Raw genomic sequence first — 15,008 nt, 5'->3', positions numbered from 1 at the left:
ATTTCTTTGTAAATGAAATCCAAGACGATGACACCTGAACATGGCTGTGCCCACAGTATCTTAAAACCAAAATTCTGGACGTAAAACTGTGAGAGAGGAAAGTTTCTTCCTCACGCGGGTGGGCGGGCGCCCTCCTTCCCTCTGTGAGGGGGCAGAGAGCTGTGTGAGGATCCACCGCCCTCCTCCTCTCAGGGAGCGCGGGACACGACCGCAGGCACCCAGCAACCTGCAGCGGGAGCCGTTAGCCAGAATAAAATCAGGACACTCGGCCACCGGCACCTCTCGGGGATGCACCACGGGCTTCGGGTTCCGTGGGAAGCCGGACCGGAGCCCGGCCGAGGGAGGAGCGTCACGGCCGCCCTTGCTAAAGATGGCGCTCCTGGCTCCTGCCTGAGGGACGGGAGCGCTCGCGTTGCGTCGCGTGACGATGACGTAACCGCGCTGTACGGAGAGAGCCCGGGGATTCCCCGTGTTGTTGTCCCGGCGCGATGGGCGGACGGAGCGCAGGGCGGCGCTGATGGCGGCTCGGTCGGCAACTCGGTCGGCAGCCCGCGGCTGCGAGCCGGGGGTGGATGAGTTCACCATCCCGGCGGAGAAGAGCCGCCTCCTGGAGGGGAGCTGGGGTCGCATCGAGGGCTTGTTCGAGGTGCGGCTGGCCGTGCTGGGGGTGCAGGGGGACTGGCGGCCCGCCGTCCCGCCCCAGGGCCCGCCGCCCGCAGCCCGGATCTGGGTGCAGCTGGCGGGCGGTGGGAAGGCCGTGCGCAGCGCCAAGGTACGGGGGACGCGGTCGGGACGGGAGGTGCGGGAAGCGGAGCTCTGCTGGGGCCTGGGGGGCCTCGGTCACCCGGGCGGAGACCGGGAAGGTGTTTGTGTAGGGAAGGAAGGGTTCCTCTGTCCCGGGGCACGGCCCGTGGCCGCTCCGTGGGGCAGGAGGAAGAAGGGGGGGGGGAGGGGAAAGTCAGCGTTGCATGAGGAAACAGAAACAGTCCTGCCTTGGCAAATAGGTGTGCTCTGGGTGCCAGGGTGTCTCCGGCTGTGTTGTCTTAACCGTGGAGAATTGAAGAAAAATTCCGCTGAGAAGTGCGAAGTTCATCGGAATTGCAGAGCGCGTTCCGGTCACCGCGCTGAGAAAAGCCTGCGGGAGGGGCTTCAACACCTTTCAGAGCGGGCCAGGTTTCGTTTTTAAACGCCATTGAAATCTGTCGTTCTCCTTTTTCTTCCCGAAGTCAAGAAAAATTCTTCGAAGTCAGTTGGTTGTTTTTCAGTTGCTTTACGGGCTGGCTGTAACTTCCTGTGTGGCACTTAGTACCCTATCAGCACAGCTGAACAGAGCTGGTGCTGCCTTCCTCTAAAGCTCGCAGACCCAGGCTGCTTCACCGCTCTGCTGGAGCAGAGACCAAACGCTGAACACGTTAAAGGGAGATCAGTCTAGGCTGTTTGTGTGACTGTGACACTTGTCTACTTGTCACTGTGAAGTATTTTCACAGAATTACTATGTTAAGTTTCTCGTACAACTAACTTTTTTTCCTAACTTTTTTTTTTGGGGGGGTAGGGGGAGGGTGGGATCAGCAGTGATGATAAAATGAATATTACTCATAGTGGACTTGGCAGCTGTAGCTGTTTGAATCCTGTGATGAGAATGGTGGTGTGAGCCATAGCTAGGCTAAAGGTAGCTTTCAGAACTAAAATCTCCATCTGTGTGTGTCCATTTACACATGTATAGTGAAGATCCTCAGCATGTATTTTTTTATTTGATTAACAGACTTGGCAGTCCACTTGCAAAAGTGATCCTGTAACTGTGTAATGCATAAGATTTATAAGGAAAAAATACCATGACTGTTGAGGTTTTTGCATTATTTGACTGTGAAATTTACTTTAAACTGATTTGCTTGTATATTTGGGATTGGTGATACCAGAAACTGTTACAGGTAGAATAAACAGCTGTTCTCCAAACAGCTGCAGTGCAACTTTCTTATTTTCAGAAAATTCAAGCCTGAAACAAAGAGCACAAGATTTCCATTTTTCTACTTGCTATCTTTTTCCTAAGATATTTCCTCATCCAGATGCATTAAAAGGGTATGAGAGACTTCACTCCCTTTAGATATAGAGCACTTTTCAGACCCTTTCTGGAGGGATTATTGAGTGGAAAATAGGAACAATTACACATCTTTATTGTCTCCCTATAAAAGGTTTGTTGATAGCAGTTTGTATTGTACTTCACCAGAATGTATTCATTCTTCACTGCTGCTTAATAAATGTGGAAAAAAATTCCACATTTTTAACATCCTTTTTTGTAATTATTGTCCTCTTGCTCTGCAAAAGCAGTCATAACCTGACTAAGGTATGAAAAGTAATCCTGTGGATATTATTGCAGTAGCAATTTGTGCTAACAAGGTTTCAAAACAGCTTGCTTTGATTCTTGTGGTGATGTAAGTCAAGAGATTATAGGAAGTTCTGTTACATTATTCATTATGTTGTACTGGGTTTCAGTTTCATTTAAAAGAAAAGTTTAATTTCCAAGGGTGAAGATGGGTAATAAAATGGGGTATACTTTGGAGTCTACAAATACAATGACTGCAGCTTAGAATATGCAGGTTTCACTACATTATAGAATTTAAGCACAGAAAGAGACTAGGGAAAAATAGTGCTGCCTGATAGAAAAAAACAGTATGCTTTATTAGCAGAATTCTGAACTACAACATATTTAAAACAATATTATGTATTGAATTTAGCTACAGTAACTTCTAGGTGGCAGAAACAGTAATGGATTATGTGGTTGTTTTTTTTAAAGAAAAAGCCTTTCTCTTAAAAACCTGAGCTTTTAGAACACAGAACTAGCTGGAGCCTCCAGCTTTCTTAGTCATTCTTAAGTATCATCTGCTGGTTTAGAATATTGTGTTTCAAAGGGTCATGTGTAAAGCTGGCTTGCTGTTGAGGTTTTTAGGTGAGTGGTGGTGCGGACCCACCCTTGGGCTGTGTTGCAACATCAGAACCAGCCAACATTTTGTTCCTGTTTAATTACAAGTGCAGTGGGCTGGGATAATCTGGCACTTTCTGATCTTGCCTACCAGTGCAGTGAGCTGAGAAAGACTGGTACCTTAGTGTCCTATGTACAAGCACAGTGAGTTGGGACAATTAGGCACTCCCTAACATTATACCTGAAACTCCTGTTGCCTGGTCAATGTACCTGAAAGTCCTGCCTGGATCATGGTATCCTCTGAAAAGTGCCCAGATTGCCTGACAAGTATTATGGCCACAATGAAAACTAATTCTGATTTAGGAAACTTAAGTCTTTAACTAAGTCATTTTGTTGATTATAACAGGTTGTTGATTATTGACTGATAAAGTATTGCTAGACAATCAGACAATAGCTTCTGCTGTGATGAGCCCTTGGAAATTTGCTTTAGGAACTGTTTTTAGAATTTCAGTTTTATGGACAAAGTAATATTCTCTAGTGCAAGATGTTGAAATGTAGGTTCTCTTTGACCAAAGAATGGAGATGGGAAAATAAATCTCTTTTGCTCTGTTTGAGCTACAACTTACATACTCTGTTACTATCATTTTAAAGTAAATTTATTTATAAACAGTACAATATAAAAAAGCTACAAAAGGAAAGTCTTCTATGAGATCTATTTAAAATATGTTTCAGGTACTGTATTCTCTATTTTCTTGTGCTAAGTTGGCTATATTTTCCAATGTATCTGTCTTTTACTGACCTAACAAAAAATAAATTTTATGTATAAAGCTTTTTACAACTATTCACTCTGCTGTTTTTTTCTCTTTTTAGGAGTATATTAAAGGACTCTGTGAACCTGAACTAGAAGAAAACGAGTACTACCCAAAGGACATGCACTGCATCTTTGTTGGTGCACAAAGCCTGTTTCTAAACAGTCTTATTCAGGATACCTGTGCTGATATAACAGTGCTGGAAATTGGATTGCTCAGTATTAAGGGGTGTGCAGAAGCTGTTGTTATGGCTCAAAGTCATGTTCAGCAGTTTGTGAAGCTTTTTGAGTCTAATGAAAGCTTTATAAGTGACAATGAATCAGAGATTAAAAAGCAGTTCAGACAATTTGTGGAATCACATGCTGATAAATACACAATGGATTTACTGATTTTGCCTAGCTCACTTAAAAGAGAACTCTTAGCTCTCACACAGACTGAATGTTGTGAAGTGGGGAGCAATATCATAGATCTTACAGGTTCTGAAATCCCAGAAGAGTGTTTACAGACCAGAACATCTGAAGTAATTGCTACAAACAGAGATGGAAGAGCAGGAAGTGGTGAGGAAGCCAGGAACAATGCTGGGACACCTGTAACTGAACTTACAAAGCAAATGGACACTGTGTTTTCTGATGCTCCTGATACAAGTTTTGTTCCTATAAACGTTCCTCTGTTAGAGGCAGTGACATGTAATGAAAGGCAGTCGTGTAAAAGAAGATCTTCTGATGATGAGGAGAGGCTCCCTAAAAAGCAGTTTTCTTTGGAAAGTGATCAGGAAGTGAAATTTGCCTCATGCAATAATTCTTCAGGCAGGGATGCATACATTGATCTGGTTTCTGATGCAGACCCAGATGATCCCAGTTACTGCATTAAAGAAGGTGATGATATCAGTGAGGAAATGGAATATAAGATTCTTGTGAACTTTTTCAGAACAATGGGATACTCCCAAAATATTGTAGAAAAAGTTATTGGTATCCTAGGGCAATCTGTGGAACCATTGATATTGCTAGAAGAAATTGAAAAGGAAAATTTAAAATTTCAAAAAGAACTTGAACAGTCATCACAAAATTCTGGAACTACCAACCCTTCTTTAGGAAATAATGTAAATAATTCACAAAAGCTAGAAGACAAAGGCATTTCTAGCAACAAAAGTCCACTTAAATCTGGTCACACTTCAAAGGAGACAAAAAATGAATACCACAAAATAAGAGATTCACCAAGCATGCAAGTTGGTGAAGAAGATAAAATGCATATGTTGCTCTGCAAACCTGCTTCTTCTTCCAGTAAAAATTCAGCTCTATCCTATAAACAAAGAGACATTTATTGTCCTGGTAAGAATCACAGTTCAAGGTCAAGTGGTATAGAAACTGATGGTGGAGCTGGAACTCTAAAAGACGTAGATTTTGTAGCCAGAGGGAGCTCAGATGTGCAGCATATTTCAACTAAGACTAAAACTGCAGTTCAGCAAAAATCTGCAAGGCTGTCAGCTGTACAGAATAGTCATCCTGGTTTTGAGGACCAAATAGGACACTGCAGTTCTTCTTGTCAAGTCAAATCTCTCAACCAATCCCTTTTCCAAACCTCAGATTTTGAAAATCTTATCCCAGACCTGGTATTTTCTTCACAAATGCATACTTCAAATCCTGATAGAGAGACACTGGGACCAGACAGACATCATCCTGATCCTTCAGTTACAGGGGTTCAAAGATTTCTGGATTCTCTGAAAAAGCCATACAGACTGGAGTTGAAAAATGAACCCGGGAAACCTTTTTTAAAACATATCATTATTGACGGAAGCAATGTTGCAATTTCGTAAGTGTTGTTCTTTTCAGCTATCTCTTTAATGAAAGTTCAACAAGCTTTCAAATTAAATAGGAACTCAAAGGTTGCTGTGGCATCTGAAAGTCTTTGCTAGCTAGATTTTTGGTGACCAACAGTCCCTGTACACAGCAAGGTTTTTCGGCTCTTGGTAATGGCTGCATTGTCAAGTTATGGTAAGGCTTGATAATGAAAAATTATGAGATTAAAGCAGTCATTTCCAACACATAGCAGCTTTGGTCATTTTTGTTCTCCTTTTAGTGAAAGTACTCATATTTATTACTAACGTTTTTGGAGTTGTTATTTTCTGTTGAGACACTGTGCATAGAAGGGAATTGAGACATTTTTGAGCAGGTGGCCTGTATGATGCTTCAGTACAGGATTTAATCTAGCTAGTACACTGTGGATGTGGGATATTCTGCCATGAAACAATTTTTGTTGAATTTACTTTTGGATTTAAAAAATTGCATGGTCTGAAGTCAAACAAGTACAATAATTGGTTCAAATAGAATAAGGAAGATCTTTGAGTTTGACCTAAAAATTGGTTGCTAGTTGCAGTACTCTGAAGTCTGTAAGGCTTTTAAAGATTTAGCTTTCCTGCTCTGGTAGAAATTTGCAGATTTGTAAAAATGGGTAGCTCAGATTTATGAAGCCCAAGTACTAAAATACTTGAACAGAATAGGCAGTAAAAATTAAAACTAGATTTACATTAGAGGTAGATGAGATCCTTTTTGATAACAAGTTGAGAAGTTAATGAACAGTTAATGAATTCTACAGCATTTCTTACTAGGCAATGGTCAAATTGAAGGCTGACTTGTGCCATTTCAGAGCAACCTGCATTGAATTATTAGGGCTCCAGCTCAATTTAGCAGTTCAGTCAAGTAATTTGAGTGACCTCTGCTTTGTTGTAAGCAATTTGATTCATGAAATTTAATTTACACACCTAATTTATGAATTACCATCAGCTTAAGAGTAAAACATTTTGGTTTTTTTTACTTTTGCTCTTAGCATCTTGTAATTCTAAAGTGGGAAGTTCTGCCTACTAGTAATGCATCTGTTCTTTAACAGCATTACACACTAATGCTTGAGTCCAGTTACTTTTTGCAAATTTAGGCATGCAACAAAAATATTCCATCCCCCTCCATAAAACTTGCAGACTAGGGAACTGTCTGCACGTGTACACACACCTCATCTATTCCTCCTTGTATCTGAAGAATGAATGTGAACAAAAGTATACAAGTATGGGTTGTTTGATCATATTAATAGATGGAAAGCCATTAATACATCAAAAATGTTTGAGAGTATTTGTAATTTATTCAATGAGATGCCTAACTTGAAGTGAGGTGATGACTGCATTTTATTTTTCTGCCCTTCTATATAAAACCTTCCTCTCTAAATTTAGAGAACCTTAATAGTTTCATGTTTTTATACATCTATTTTAAAATTAGTTATAGAAATTAGAAAAGGATACATAAATGGTACTAAAAGCTGAGTTTTGCTGTAAAATAATTCTGTGGGATGTTTTGAAGAACTCTTGCTTCAGAAGGTTTCCTGATAGTTTAAAACAAGGGTTTAAAGGTAAGATTCAATTAAAAGCTGAAAAGGTTTACTATTAGGCTTGTAATGTAACATTGCAAATTAACTAGGAGACTGTTTTAAAATGCAAGTACCACTTGATCACCTTATGTTATGAGAAGTACTTTGTAGTGACTTATGATCTAAGCCAAAACATAGAATATGTTCTACTTTCTAAGAAGTGCTTTGCCTGTTTATGCCATCAGTTCTGAATGAGTGTGTCTTTTCTAACAAAGTATATCTTTGTTTTGTCTAAGTGTAGCCTTTAATCCATGAAATGCAAGGGGGAATGTTTCTGCATGAAGATATGGATTAGCCTTATATAAGGTGCTAGGAGATGTTTTGTGGGAATTTATTGTAGATGTGTTTTTTATTATGTTTTCTGTGGTGTTTTAAGATTCGTCTGCCACTGTTCTCCTGAAGCTTAGTCCCCAGAATCTGGTTAGACAGTTCATTGCTCAAGGAAGACTTTCTGCCGTGTGTTAAACAGACATAGAAGATCATTGGGATAATTCAGATTGAGAGGGACCTCACAAGATCATCAATTCCAATCTCTGTTATCACTCATATTAAGTTGCTGATTTTTCTGTAGAGTCTTAACTGGGTTGCAAAAGCAGGCAGTGAACCTCTTATATTTTGAAATGGAAAGGGAAAAAAGATAATGTTACTAAAATGGAGTATTTTAAAAAATCTTTGTTCAAAGATATTTCATTATTTGATTAGAAAACCATAGCTCAAGTTGTTGAAATGAAAGAAGAATAGGCCTATATCTTAGATGATCAGAGAAATTCTAAAATGTAATACTTGGGAACCAGTTGAACAAGAGGTGTTCTGTTTTGTAGTCGGACTGTATCTGGAACTACCACAATATTGTATTATGATAACTGTAACTATAGCCAATAGATTTCAGAAACCATCACTTTTTAAAGCTAAATCCACTTCTAATTATTCAGATATTGTTGTGTCCACAAAACTGAAAGCTGTAAATTGCAGAGAGATGTTTCTGTTGTCGTCTTCTGCTGGAGATCTCTTTCCATTTATGAGTGTCTTCATCTTTTAATGTCCATCTACCTTTAATTTTGGCAAAGCTGTATGTCAAAACTTCCAGCTTCGCCTTCTGAGGTTCTGTTCTGGGTTTTTTTTGGTATATATAGTAGTAGAACTCCAGTGAATTTAATCTTCTTTCTCTCTCTCCCATGCCCAGTCATGGTCTAAGGAAATTCTTCTCCTGCCGAGGAATTGCAATAGCTGTTAACTACTTTTGGAAACGTGGCCACAGAAATATTACTGTGTTTGTTCCACAGTGGAGAACAAGGCGTGATCCTTCTGTTACAGGTCAGGGCAATAATTTCCTAATGCTTTCATCATTAAACTAAGTTGTATCTAATTCTTTGGATACTTCTGTGAAGGGTGAATGGCGGAGGAATACTTCATAATGTTCTAAGCATGTGCAGTTTGGCCACTCTGTGTTACATGTACAGAGTGTCAGACATTCTGAAATGCTGTTCAGGCCAACAGATGTGCCATAACTAAAAGCCTTTTTGGTTTGTTTGTTGTTTTATTTGCTCTTTGATTTCTAGTTTCAACCTCTTCCTCTCCGTTTTTATAATATTAGCAATTCAGCTGTCACTGTGTCACAAATCCAGCCTATCTTCTTTGCTAATTACATCTCAGACTAACTTTCAAATCTACAAATAGCTTAGAAGAAAGCATCTGTTTTAAGAACGGTTGTTTTATGTTTCAACAGAGCAGGATTTCTTAACACAGCTCCAGGATGTTGGAATATTGTCTTTAACCCCTGCAAGGATGGTTTTAGGAGCAAGAATTGCTGCTCATGATGACAGGTATGCAATATGTATAGTTTTAAAGTCTTTTTAAACACTTGGCTAATGGTTGTAAAAGCTTAATACTTCATAATCAGTAGTATTAGCTACTCTTCAACTTGGAGAGCTATGCATCCAACTCTAAAGCTGCTATGTTGTTTTACTGTCCTAAGAAACCTTCTAATACATCATTCTGTAATAATATTGTTTAAAATTGTCTTCAGAAATTCATGGAAAATGGCAGATGTGTGTGTCTGGAGCACTATATTTCTAACAATGTGTAGGTTTGTTAATTTCCAAGTTAATATGAGCACCAAAGTTAAATTTCGGAATGTGGGGATCATCTTTCAGTGAGTGAAAAGACAACAGTTGTTGGGTGTTGGGAGGGTTTCCTAGTTCTTACATTGCTATTGCCAAATTTTCCCAGTCTTTAGACACAGTTAAAAACACATGCTGCTGAAGCTGGTTTGGTCTTTTATTCCTGGTAATCAAAGTGCTTGTTTTCACTCAAATAATTACTCTTGGATGGGGAATTGTTTAGTTTTCTAGATCTTTGGACAATTTTCACCAAAGGAGACTACCTTAAGTCTTTGAAATGAATTTTACAGATTTTTATTACACCTTGCTGATAAAACTGGAGGTATTATTGTGACTAATGATAACTTCAGAGAATTTGTGACAGAATCACTTGCCTGGAGAGAAATTATTCAAAAAAGGTAATCACTCAGTATTTATGAAAGCTTAAAAAATGATGTCTATCCTTACAGTTGTGGGGTTTTTATTTTTAATCCCTCATGCAATTCCAGTAGAGCCCAACAGAGTACTGTTTGTTTCACCACTTTGATTCATGGCCTTATAATTGTGTGTTGAGTAATGTCCCTGTTATTCATATATTCTGTAATTTACATCTGTTAATTGCTCACAGAAGTAGGACCTTGGTGTAGCAGCCAAGCAACACAGCTCAGTGTTAGATCCTGTGATAGTTAGGCTTTGCTGTCCATTCTCACAGGCTTTCTTGTTTTACATTTCATCAAAGACATAGAGTGTCACTTCTAAGGTTTCAGAATCAATCACACTTTATGCTGATTTTCTGTACTGCAGTAGTTAAACAAAATAATGAACACTTGCAACATATCCCTCCAGTGATTTCTCTGCAGTTGTTGGGTGTCCTCTGGGTCTAGGTTACATGAATCAGCTGTCAAAAATGCCTGCTTCAGCTTTTTAATTCTCTGACTCATAGTTTCTCCTGTGCAACTGGTTTCATTTCTTTGGTTGGTTCATTGGTTTCACTGTCTACAACTGAATCAGGTCATTTTGCTATTAAGGTATGATCTTCTGTTGCCCAAATTTCCCACTAATCCCTTGGAGTCTCCCTGATTTGGAGGGTACTGCAGTGACTGGGGTCTGGATAGGTCTAGTGAAATAAACAATTGAAAACTTTCTGGTTCTCACAACATAGCTGGGAGAGCACAGAACTAATTATGGCTAATTATGTAGGTATTTACACTGTTCTTTGAGTGAATTGTACAAAAATCAGGTTCTGTTCTACAGAACTTTAGCAAGAATACTAAGCGCATCATTCTGAATCTGTGTTTTTTTAAGAGCTTGTGTTAACATCTGCTATTAGTTTTACTTCTGGGGAAATTCCACTATACCAGATTTTCTCCTTGCAGATATATTTTACTTGAACAGGTTTTCTTCAATGCAGATTTCCCCTCTCCCCAAAATTATTCCAGGAAAAAAAAAAAAAAAAAAAAGCCTTTTTGTATCTTAACTGTAAACAACTAACACTGTGTTTGCTAGCTGCCTGGCCCTCTGATTACATGCACGGTTTAGTTACATGATTGAAGGATCCTTAGAAGGAGAGGAGCTTGAACAATCACAAAACATTCTCTGATCCCCTAGAAAATTGCACCCTGATCTCTTGGAAAAATGTGTAGTCATCCAACACTCGATGTCAAAAAAAAAGAAAAAAAAGCTCTGAGTAATGGAAACAATTTGTATAAGTTCCCATTAAATTATTTTGAGAGTAAATGCTCTTTGTATCTTAAATGGGTTAATGGCTCGCAGCTGAATAGCAATGAGGGTTAAATTGTAACAACATTGAAAGAACTCTCTTTCAGATTGCTTCAGTACACTTTTGCTGGTGACATATTCATGGTTCCTGATGATCCTTTGGGAAGAAATGGACCAAGATTAGATGACTTTCTTCGAAGTGAATGCTGTCCTAGGTATAAACACTGTTTTCACTTTTGTTTGAGACATGATTTCAAATGTGAAAAACTTTTTCCTGGTTCACCTGAACACTCACTTAGGTCTGTGTAATAAAGGTACGGTAAAATTAAGGAAGAATGCTGGATGTAGCAGCTTAAAAACATGTTTTTCCTATTACTTCAGTCTGTTCAGAAACTTCTGGTGACATTTGCATCTAATCAAGATCAGAACTAAAACAAAACAAGTAAGACAACTTCCTCTGAGGTTTGGTTGAGGTGGCTTTCACACAAAGGTGCTCTGAACTGTATTAACATTGCATGAAGCAGCCACTGGTTTGAGTATGTGGTAGTCTTGTAACCTGGTAACTGTCATTACTTTAAAACACCATGGTTGATCAGTTATTCATACTGGGACAAGAGGGGTTACAAAAGAAACAGTGCACTCATGTTCTTTGTCAGGGGAGGGGCATTTCATTTCACACTTGAGGGTACTGCACTTCTAATAAAACTATTTTTGAGAGGCATTGTTATCAAATTCATTTGTAATTGATTCATAATTTAAAATACTAACAAACATATATTGTTCCCTTCAGATCACTGTACTTTTAAAATGTGCGTATATTCAAAGTATGAATTTGTTTTTTATTAATTGCCAAGACTTGAGAATGGGTTTGCTCTTTTGCACAAGAAGATAAGCTGCTCTTTGCTTTTTCACCAGCTTGGGAATTATAAATGCTAATAATAGTGAGGAGAGAGTGTTGAGAGGGCTTTTAAAACTAAATGAAGGAAGTAAAATTAGCATTACAAGAGGCAAAGTATATCTAACACAAAGAATAAGCAGGAATCTCAGCTACTGAAAACAATTGAGGAAAGTGAAGCATGTATATTACCAACAGGTCACAGGCTGATTTGAAAATAACCGTACAATGTCAACATGGAAACAGGAAGTGCAGTTCTACAACTCCAGTAAAAATCACTAAGTATTCAAGACCTAATATAAAGCACTTATGAGATAACATTTGGAAGTGTTTTAGCCACCTGTGTCCAAGAAAAATAAGGAGAGTTAGTGTACGTGTATTCAATGTATGTTTTTATCTATTTAGGTCAATAATTCTGGTGTTGATATTTCCATACAATAGGCTTTGACTGTTGCTGTATCCTGCCATGTACTCTCAGCATATTGGAACTGGTGGTAGATAGTCTTAGTGGATGTTGATAGTCATGCCAGATTCAAACTGAAAGTTGTTGCACCTACTCTTCTGTTTCACTTTGAAAAATGCTTATGCTTTGATTCTAATCAGTAACTAGCTGAGCAGTAGTGAAGTATAGCAGTTACATGGATTTTTCTTTTCTGTGTTTGTACAGAGACAGCTGGCATCTCCTTTAATTTAATCAAATTTTTATCTTGTTTTGTAGTGATTTTCGGTCAGCACAAAAGGCTTTACAGAGCAGTGGACAATATTCTTCTGACACACCGATCTTCATGCCAGTCCCCAAGCCAACCAGTAGCAGTCAGCAGCCTAAAACCAGAGTACGTGGTGATTGTTCATCAGCATGGCTTCCACTGGAAACAGAGATACAGGCTTGTCTAGCAAATCCTTCACAGAGATCTGCCTCAGAAACAGTGCAGCTAAGAGAAGCCCTGATTAAAATTTTTCCTGATTACGATCAAAGACAGAAGATTGATCAAATACTGGGTGATCACCCGTTCATGAGAGATCTCAATGCACTGTCTGCCATGGTGCTTGACTGAATATTATACAGGACTTTCATGTCACAACTGATCTCAGTAACTTTCAATATCAATGTGAAGAAAAATGTTTCTCTGTTATTTTACTTTGTGAATATTCAGAACCTAATTTTATTTGTATGAATGAAGATATTTTTTGTGTATGTTGTGTTGCTAACAGATGCCAGTTTTTGGTAAATTAAAAACTGCTACTACAGATCTGTAGTAATATTTTCTATGAAAAAATGAATCTTTTGCTTTACTTGAATTGCTTATTAAAGCAGTAGCATTTCTGAAGAACTGTTAATCACTTTAAATAGCGTGTTAGCACTTTTTAAAAACTCCTTTCCTGGAAAAGGATAAATGTCAAAGGCTTAAAAGTTATTCTTGCAGCTTCATATATATTTTTCAGATGCCTGCATAATATAAGCCATGCACCTGTTGCATATAATTTTCAACGTTTGTATCTAGAACACAGATGTTAGAAAACCTACATTCTAATTATACCTCCTTCACTTATGAACTTTGAAATATTTCTCCATGGAAATAAACCAGACCCTTCTAGTAGCTTCACATACAAAGACTTCTAAGTAGTGTGTATGTGAACCTGCTTTCCTGAGGCTTGCATTGTAGGTTTTGGGAATTGCTGTCCCTAGGCTCTGTGCCTGTCTCCATGGGGAGCAGTTTAGGAAGGATATTGAGGTCCTGGAGCAGGTCCAAAGGAGGCAACTGGGCTGCTGAAGGAACTCAAGCACAGATCCTATGAGGAGAGGCTGAGGGAGCTGGGGGTGTTCAGCCTGGAGAAGAGGCTCAGAGGAGACCTCATCACTCTCTACAACTACCTGAAAGGAGGTTGTAGCCAGGTGGGGGTTGGTCTCTTTTCCCAGGCAACTCTCAGCAAGACAAGAGGGCACGGTCTCAAGTTGTGCCAGGGGAGGTTTAGGTTGGACATTAGAAAGAATTTCTTTACTGAGAGGGTGATCAAGCATTGGAATGGGCTGCCGAGGGAAGTAGTGGATTCTCTGTCCCTGCAGATATTTAAAAAGAGACTGGATGTGGCACTCAGTGCCATGGTCTAGTAACTGCAGCAGTAGTGGATCAAGGGTTGGACTTGATGATCTCTGAGGTCCCTTCCAACCCAGCCAATTCTATGATTCTATAATTCAGTGGATGCTCGGTGTATTGTTGAAGTAACGTCACCAGGTGGCGATATGCTCTGTTGCTTTGTAATGCTTAACAAGAAGGCTTCTGACCATACTCCTGAAGTGCTCGTTGTTTTATAAAGAAACCTTAAATGCAAGACATGTAACAGTCATTTTAAGAATGTTGTGGATAAAATTTTACGTTATATGAGTAACTTAAGGATACCAAGCAGTCTTCTGATATTCTGGGCAGCCAAGAAGCCCTATATAGTCACCATGGAATGAAAGCAAACCAAGAAAATCTATTTGCCTGTTCATCCATGTGGAGATGCTATGCTGGAGTAGTTAGGAGGGGGAAGGTATCAGTTAGGAAGTGTAAATTCATTACTCTCCTCAATGGAAGATATTTGTAATCCTTTAAAAGATCTGTGATACATACATTTGTTTTTAAATTTGATTTTTTTTTTTTTAATCATCAATATTCTGTCAGAATAATTTTCATATCTTTATAAATCTGTTTGTCTTTGCCCTTCCTGTTTGTCAGAACACTGTGACATTAACAGACTGCTGATTTTATAAAAAGGGGATGCTGTCTTGTGCAAAACTAATGCACTGCTGTTAATAGTCAGCTCTGCCCCTTTCTCAAATCTATCCTACAAGTAAAGCGGAAAAAAGGAACATAAGTGAAGGTTAGTATGTGTCTCTGTAGTCTGTTATGAGTTTGTTTTAACTGGTTTTGGTGCTAAGTGTTCACGTTAGTAAAATAAAAAAAGACTTAAAAAATATGGGCTACATCAGAATTTTAACAGTATGTACTGAGCCTTACACTAAAATGTAAGCACAGTGACTTTCCAGTAAGGGTTCCCTGGGTTCTGAAACAACTCTTTGATTAAATGCTAAAATATACTGAAGAAATGAGGGTTTTGAAAGTCTGTCTTGCTGCATGGCCCTTTCATGTATATTGTGAAGTCAGAAGTAGAAGGTA

At 39.0% G+C, this 15,008-nt stretch overlaps 1 protein-coding gene across 2 annotated transcripts; it reads left to right on the top strand.

Moving 5' to 3' along the window:
* The first annotated feature begins 443 nt into the window (after positions 1-443).
* On the top strand, positions 444-14,808 carry N4BP1 (NEDD4 binding protein 1). 2 transcript variants are annotated; one of them, XR_011728478.1, is made up of 7 exons: positions 444-772; positions 3,788-5,535; positions 8,321-8,451; positions 8,864-8,960; positions 9,548-9,655; positions 11,050-11,170; positions 12,569-12,707. XR_011728478.1 is itself a non-coding variant. In XM_071756854.1 (7 exons), exons 1-7 carry the CDS (start codon positions 518-520, stop codon positions 12,903-12,905), a joined length of 2,784 nt encoding a protein of 927 aa, XP_071612955.1. In that variant the 5' UTR covers positions 446-517; the 3' UTR covers positions 12,906-14,808. The 2 variants fall into 2 exon arrangements, 1 of the variants encoding a protein (XP_071612955.1); XM_071756854.1 differs by having other exon boundaries at positions 446-772; positions 11,063-11,170; positions 12,569-14,808.
* The last annotated feature ends 200 nt before the right edge of the window (positions 14,809-15,008 follow it).

The sequence above is a fragment of the Heliangelus exortis genome, chromosome 13 (assembly GCF_036169615.1).
Source record: "Heliangelus exortis chromosome 13, bHelExo1.hap1, whole genome shotgun sequence".
Lineage (NCBI taxonomy): Eukaryota > Metazoa > Chordata > Aves > Apodiformes > Trochilidae > Heliangelus > Heliangelus exortis.
This window is presented reverse-complemented; position numbering and strand designations above follow the sequence as displayed.